Source organism: Adiantum capillus-veneris, chromosome 30 (genome assembly GCF_014529385.1).
Source record: "Adiantum capillus-veneris isolate H3 chromosome 30, ASM1452938v2, whole genome shotgun sequence".
Taxonomy (NCBI): domain Eukaryota; kingdom Viridiplantae; phylum Streptophyta; class Polypodiopsida; order Polypodiales; family Pteridaceae; genus Adiantum; species Adiantum capillus-veneris.
This window is the reverse complement of record NC_140960.1, coordinates 1,768,800-1,776,502: the sequence shown is the minus strand read 5'-3', so window position 1 is coordinate 1,776,502 and position 7,703 is coordinate 1,768,800. Positions and strand designations below refer to the sequence as shown.

General features: G+C 38.9%; 1 protein-coding gene across 1 annotated transcript; it reads right to left on the bottom strand.

Moving 5' to 3' along the window:
• Positions 1-5,697: 5,697 nt before the first annotated feature.
• Positions 5,698-6,408, bottom strand: LOC147417430 (uncharacterized). The gene has a single exon (XM_086507465.1). The coding sequence runs from the start codon at positions 6,406-6,408 to the stop codon at positions 5,698-5,700; it is 711 nt and encodes a 236-aa protein (XP_086363591.1).
• Between the last annotated feature and the right edge of the window lie 1,295 nt (positions 6,409-7,703).

Genomic DNA, 7,703 nt, shown 5'->3' with positions numbered 1-7,703 from the left:
AAAGGGAGCAAAACAGGTGACAGACCAAAAACCGCACTACAGACGTAGTGTTGGCCATTTGACCTATCAAACCAAGTCCAAATCCAAAAAAATTTGAGATTTAGCTTTTTGTGGACATAGTCAGGAACAAACTCCTAAGAGATCAAGTCCAGATGTGGTTGAACATGGATCGCGATCCATGACCCTTAACCTCAGATTTTGATGAAAATTGGCATGGAGCGGGCATGGAGCCTGCACATGACCTTTTCTACATACTGCCAAAATTTGGAAAAATTTGGAGAAAACAAAATTGACAAAGCAATATGGATCGTGATCCGTGTACCTCAGCATAGTGGGGGCATCTGACTTGGTGATCTTGTAGACATACTTGAGAACATCCCAAATTTCAAGTTTGAGCTGAAAATACCTTTTGGAGAACAAGATACAAGCCAAAGCTCCTGTGTTCTGGTCTTTAAACTGTTTTGAGTGTTGTTTCAAGTAAGTACAGTTCACCAAAATTGATCTAGCTTTTGATACACAACTCCAAATTGAGTCAGGAATAGCCAGGAAGAAAGCTTGTGGGCAATAGGACACACCTAGACCAAACTTTTAGAGCTGAATTTTCCCAGGTTTCCTAAATCCAAACTTTTAGGGTACCCCCAAGACCAGTTTCTAGAGACCAAAAAGCCACAAAGACCTAAATTTTGAGAGGCCTACTGACCATGGCCAAAAAGGGGATAAGTTGCACTAAGCCAAAGTGGGCTTGTCAAGGACTATCTTGAGAGTTTTGAGTAAGCCTTGACTATGACAAATCATCCATCACCAAGGTTTTCTAATCCACTCAAAGACATGAAAAATGCAACAAACACTGCAATGCCTTCAACAGTGGGATTCGGAGAATACCTAGAGGAGAAGCATCCTCTGATAAACAAACCAAACATGATAATTCATCAAAACCAATGAGTTCATAAGAGTTCTAGAAAATTATGCTCATGAGGGCTTATATAGGTTCACAAAAGGGGATCCATGTCTATTCTACAAGTCTGTGGAACCAATGCCAAGGAGTTGACCACCCATAAGAACCTCTATGCATTTACGTATATAGATGCCAACAGAGTGCAAGTTTTGATGGTAGATAAGTATGGACATGAGTACATACTTGTTGATCCAATTGAGCTAGAATGATATACATACAAGGGAGCTCCAATTTCTACTTACTTTCACCCAAAACTATGCCAGAGCACATATCAGAGAGGATTGCACCGGGATTTTCTCCAAGACGAGAGAAGAGAGTGAGAGACGTCTTTCCACAAGACCACAAATTGGTTAGATTGGTGACTGAAGCACAACAATTAAGACCATATCAAGTGGCTCAATGTTTCAAGACAAAGGACAGTGGGTCAGAGGATCCATATGCTCATGTCTCACTCTTCAAGAAAGTTTTGAGTGTTGAACAGATTGCGGATTTCCATATTCAGTTCGAGGGATCTGGGTTGAAATTAGAAGGAATAGCTTTGACTAGGTTCTAACCATTGAATAGAGATGATTTTCCTAGCATAGCACAACTCTTGCAAGAATTCACGGAGGAGTTCTTGAAAAGGGGAATAAAACATAACACAGTTTCATAGATCTATGCATTCAAATAGAAAAAGGACGAGAAGGTGAAGGAAGCTCTGCTTCGTGTCAAACAATACATAGATAGATGTCCTGTGAGAGAGTTGCCGCAAGATGAGAGTCTATTAGTTCTCTTCATAGAAGGCTTAGTGAATGAAACTCTCAAAAGTTACCTACATCTAAAAGGATGCACAATGTTTGATCAAGTCACTAGAGAAGATCTATATCTAGTTGACAATTCCAAGGCCTACGGAGAGGTGACCAAAGATACAGATAATGTGACTAGTAGTGCCTCATCCATGAAGAGAGAGAACCCACAACAAAGAAATATGTTCAACCTCCTATGGTGTAGATATTTGATCAAGTAGTCGAGGAGGTGATTAGAAGAGTTAATCAAGTCTACATACAGAACCCGATTGTACGACAACCACATTTGAGAAGATGTAATACTTGTGGAGGGGATCACCCCAGTCCATGGTGTAACACTCAACCAAAGCCGCAACAAATGCTAGGGAAAAAACCACCTCTTTTGAATGATGGTAGAGTGGTAGTCCACTACACTCAGCCAACACACATGCCACAACCTACAAGAAATCAGTACTCCATGGATGCAAATATGCTCATGTTCATAGACAATTAAGAGTATGGTTCAAAGAACATCCTCACAAAGCAAGAACAACCATTGACTCAATCACCAGCTATGAAACAAGAAGGTCCATGCTATGAGTGTGGAGGTGATCATTGGGCATGCGGTTGTCCAAACAAGGGTCCACAAATAGAATTATTTGGATTCTGTGATGGATGTGGGAGAGACCATCTACTCCAAAATTGTGCTAAGAATCCAGACTACAAAGGGAAAGCAACAATGAATGTTGTAGGCATGATGTCTTCTTCAAGCGGATCTGAGGTAGAACCCATAATTCCTGTAAAGGTGATAACTTGAGCTCAAGCTCAAGAAGCTGCTAAAAATGCAGTTGTTGAGGAACCCACATTGCCACCTCAAACAGAAATCGAAAACATATCGGTGAGAACTGGAAGAAAATTGTGGAAAGTCAAACAAGACAAAATGAAAGCAAAGAGGCTAAAAGAGAAAGCTCCTTTGGAAACTGAACTACATCAATCCAAAGAACAGCTTAAACACGAGCCAAAAATCAAGAAAAATGCAAAAGGAGCAAAGGAGTCAAAGACTGACTCAGGTGGTTCAGTCTTGGTGGACAAAGTCTTTGAACCTTAAGATGCAATTTTGAAGGCATATGAGGCTAGGCTAAAACCCAATCAAACCCAAGAGCATGGATGGCTAATGTATCCTCATCCAGGGTATGAAAAAGAGAGGCTGTAAATGTGCAAGGAGCTCATCCAGACGGCCCAAGATCTTATGGAACCACATGTTCCAGATGCTCCAAAAACGGAGGTGCTAATCAGCAAAAAATCCAGAAAATGGAGAGACATGATATTGTAAACAGAGACCATGAAGAGTCAAGAGTTATGGCACCTTCAGATACAAGGGAAGTAGCCAATACCACGAGTAGTGATGCCAATTCCGGAGGTAGAAGAACTGTGGACACAATCCTTATGGGAATTGATCAAAAGCCAAAAAGATGGTAGTGCTTTACAATCAGCACCTATCCCTGAGATAAACATGGATCATGAAGTTTTCCCAGGGGATATAAGATCTTTATATGGGGATGTTGGGTCTATCGCATCTGAAGAGAGTAAACCATTCTCTCTACAGACTTTGCCATTTTTCATAGGAGAACTCAAAACAAAATCGGAGGTTAAAATGGTACCTTCGTAGTGGAAAGCCACACCTAAAATGATAGATACCAAGAGCTTGCACGAATTGATGTCTTCTCCTATAGAATGCACACTTTATCTCTCAGAGTTGCTAAAAATTAGACCGCATCTATGGGGCCAAATGGGCAAGCACCTAGAAAATATGGTGTTGAAAATCCCTTCACATGACCACCTTGTAGAAAAAAATATGGATGACACCTTGCCTAAGAAGCCACAGACCAAGCCCGTACGAGTAAATAAGGTGGGTGACTACTGTGCAGGAGAAGAAAAAAAACACCACCTTACCACTTAAGTACAAAGGAGTAAAGATGGTTGCTATATTCGGTAGTGGGGCAAGAATTTCCATTGCAACCAAAGAAATGCGGGTAAAATGGGAACTGCAATTAGCGGATGGATACGTGGAGAAATCGGTAGGAATATTAGAACAAATCATTGCATCCTCATGTGGAATTGAGTATGAGCACACCTTTTCCATAATGAATTTTGACAAGAGCAGGAATTTTGATATCAGATTGGACAGACCATTCATGCGGCAGCTCAAAATGGTACAAGATAGGGGCTATGACTATATCTACTTGAGACATAAAGAGATCACTACAAAAATTAATGTCAAAGATCATAGTTATAGAGATATAGAGCGAACCGCAAGGGAGGAATTACACTCCACAATTGAAGAGGAAAAGGAGGTACCTGCTTGGTTGCAAAGCAAAGCACATATTTGGATGTGTGGAGCTTCGGAGTGTGGAAGTCTTAGAAAGGAATATTTCATCCTAGAGCATTCAGCAGAAGATGAAGCTTACATTAAGGAACCATTTCTAGAGGATTTATTTGAACCTTTTGGATGGGATCAAGTACTGGTGACTCTTGATTTTTGTATAAATGAGGCAACCAACATCAAATTTTGCGATGAAGATGGCTATGATATAACTCCCTTATTTACAATAAAGGTGTTGAAGTCAGCTAACAAAGTTTGTGAGTATGAAAGTAGAAAAGTTGAGACAGATAGCTACATCATGGAGCATGGTGCCAAAGTGCAAATGAAGGAAGCAGAGCAACCACGAGAATATGTCATCATTGACATACCTGAAGAATCAACAAAATCTGTTTCAAAGAAGTCGACTATCGAAAAAGTGCAAATGAAAGCAGATGAAGGAGCAAACTTCATCCAGAAGAAGCCAAAGAATGTCAACCAAGTGTTGGTATCCAAAAAGCACATCAAAGTCAAAGGCCCAATTTGGATACATGAAGCTTAAGTTCAACATCAACAACAAAAAGTGACAGGGTGGGTAGCATCAAATGAGTCAATCATTGGTCAGGGCTACTTCCAAGGAAACACTAATGTTTGGGCCAAAAAGCCTAAAGTAACAGCTTGGATCTACTCACCTTGAGAAAGAAGTTCTATAAGGAGCAAGCCGAGCTATCAATGGAACACAAACAACTCAAATAGAAAGAAAAACCACAAAAGGCAAAAGAAAAGACCTTCCAAGAAAGCAATGCAACAAGTATGGGTACTAAAGGTAGACTTCAACTGAGCTACCCAACCCAAACACATGCAGCAACGTATGATTGCAGTGAAGCTACTCGAAGCACAAGAACTTTATGAAGGTAACACTCAAATATGAACAGCAAGTCATGAAAAATGACAACAAAATCATGCAAACGACAACTCAAGTCCAATTTTCCAAAAAACATGATAAAAGAGCCACATTTTGAAGATTAATTGAAAAAATATCATATTATTTTATGACTTCCTTCAATTTTTTTTTAAAAATACCCACTTTTAGACATTATAACATTCACTTAAACACTGAAATTAAAAAACTTTTAAAAAAACACTACATTTAAGGGATTCTAAAACCTTCATACTTCATTAATGATTCCAAGACAAAATAAATTACAATAATTGAAAAGGAGAAAAATTCCCCTTGTAATGTCTAGGAGAGATCTTTGACCTTTTGCTTCAACATCTCAATGGTTGTTCTACATAAGTGACCAGATTTCTTTAAGTCAAACCCATACACAAGGATTTCCACATCCTCTAGATTAAGTGTGTCCACACGACGAGAACTTCCTTTTTTTTTCCTTTTTGCTTGGTTTCACCATCTCAGGATCATATTTTCCTTTCAATGGATCTTCTGCAGTTGTTCAGTACCAATGCACTTCCATGCCATTCAATACATCGTGCTCTCTGAAAACTTTTGTGACTTTTGCAAGCCAAAAGGGATGATCATTTTCATCGTTTGTGGCAAGAACTACAATCATTGTGCCCTCTTTTATCTCATTTACATCTCCTTCCCACATTTCTCTCTCCTATTGTCGACATTTTGTGCTCTTCCTTGGGCCAACATACATCTTCCTTGTTTCTCCATGAATAAGAGATAACAAATTTGCTAAAATCTGCACAGTGTTTACACCACTAGCCACAACATTACCACTTTTTTTGCAAAGACCACCATGGTGCCACACAAATGCATGTTCAAGCTGAAACATGTCATCCTTGAGCTCTTCAACCGGCTTCACCTGCTTTGTAAAAAAACTCTCCCACCATTCTAGAGAGCTTGCTGGGAAATACACATGTGCACCATGTATTGTCTCCTTGATCTCATTTAGGCATTGTAGAGGATCAATAGGGCAGTTTTTCCTCTCAGCTTTTTGTGTCTCACTTGTTGTAAAGAGCAACATGTACTTTGCTTGTTGAATTTCACAATCACGAACAAACAATAAGAACTTCAAGCCCTCCATTGGCAACCAGTCTTCAGAGTTTGAGTATTTTTTACACCACATGAGAGTCTGTTCCTCTACCTGCTTGATTCTAAATTGATGTTGAAAACTATGATCATTGAGATGTGCAAATGATGGCATGTTAATGGCAGCACCAATCAAAAAAGACCTACAATCATATGTTTCTTCCACAATTTTAATGGAGGGCTTGGGAACATAGGCATCTTCCAACAAGACACAGATTTGTGGAAGGTCAAATGCGCTTTTCTTTGCCAACTTGACCGAGAACCTGTTAAACATTTGGTCATTTGGTCATGTGTGTGTCCCACTAGTAAAAACCCAAGCTTCACTTTTTTAAATATCTTCCTTTGCACCAGCATATTCAAGTATGCAAGGAGAACTTGGTTTTTATTTTCTCTACTAGTGTTATCAAGCTGTAAGTAGAGGACATGTGGTAGTTCACCTTTCCATTCTTCAATGATGTTTTTAATGATGGTGATTGTCAAATTAGAATCATTATGAATATTTGGAAAATTAATAAAGATCGTGGATGACATGACACCATTGAAAACTAAGGCTCCAACAACATGGAGCTGGATGAAGTTTTCCTCTTTGAGATTCTTTGGAGGACACATAAAATGTGGCAACATTGTTTTCTTCTGATCCATGCCATCGATGACTAGGCCTAGATATTTGTCTTTCTTCTCTAAACACTTTTTCCTGTGCTTTGCTAGCTTTTGGCGCTCTATACTTTCTTGCTCCCTGTGAATTTTCAATGCTTGTAGAATGGGCACTGTAAAAGAGTTTGAAGAGTGTTAGAGTTTTGAAATTTTTGAGAGAAGTAATTTAATTTAACTAGCCAAACTAAAATAACTTACATTTCTCCTTCGTAGTCTTTGCTGTGTCTCACTTTGCTTTTAACTCTGCACATATCTAGCAAACACCCATCCTGCTCTTCTTGGGAATTTTAACATGATAAAATTCTTGTCTTTAAATTTGCAAGAAAGATGGTAGCAAAAGTGTGGAGTTTAGACTATCTTTTTGTGACTCCACATATAAATTGTATACCTGTCGCTTAGTAAAGTTGTCGGGTAGATGTGTGAAGTTTGAGTTAGGTAGCACTTCTCCATCAAAGGTGATGAAATTTCCCAACCATTGTTTGAGGAAACAATATTGGGGGGTTTCATGTGTGCTAAATGCTAAATAAACACTTCCTTGGCTCACATTCAATATGATTTTTTGAATTCTTAAATTGCTTATGCCAAATACCTTTAGGAACTTACCCCTTGAGTCCGTCGTTGCTCATGGTATATGTTGTTAACTGCTATATTCCCATGAAGATGCTATAGTTCTTCTTCCACCATATCAAAAGAAACTCTTCTTGAGCACCGTTTAGAAATTGGAGTTCCCTCACTAGCAAGAAAAGTTGTGTTTATAGAAGGTGTTAGTGACATAGAAGGACAAAAAGGTTCTACATTACTAGGACTACTTAGAAGCTCCATTTGATAGAGTGTGACAAACAAAATGAACCAACTTGCATGATTATAGCTCTAAAGGGAGTCTTAATAGGGGGTTTTTAATAAAATTTATTTTTT

Excerpts from the sequence above, each read along its gene's own strand:
- LOC147417430 (XM_086507465.1), bottom strand. The coding sequence starts at position 6,408 with ATGTTTAACAGGTTCTCGGTCAAGTTGGCAAAGAAAAGCGCATTTGAC.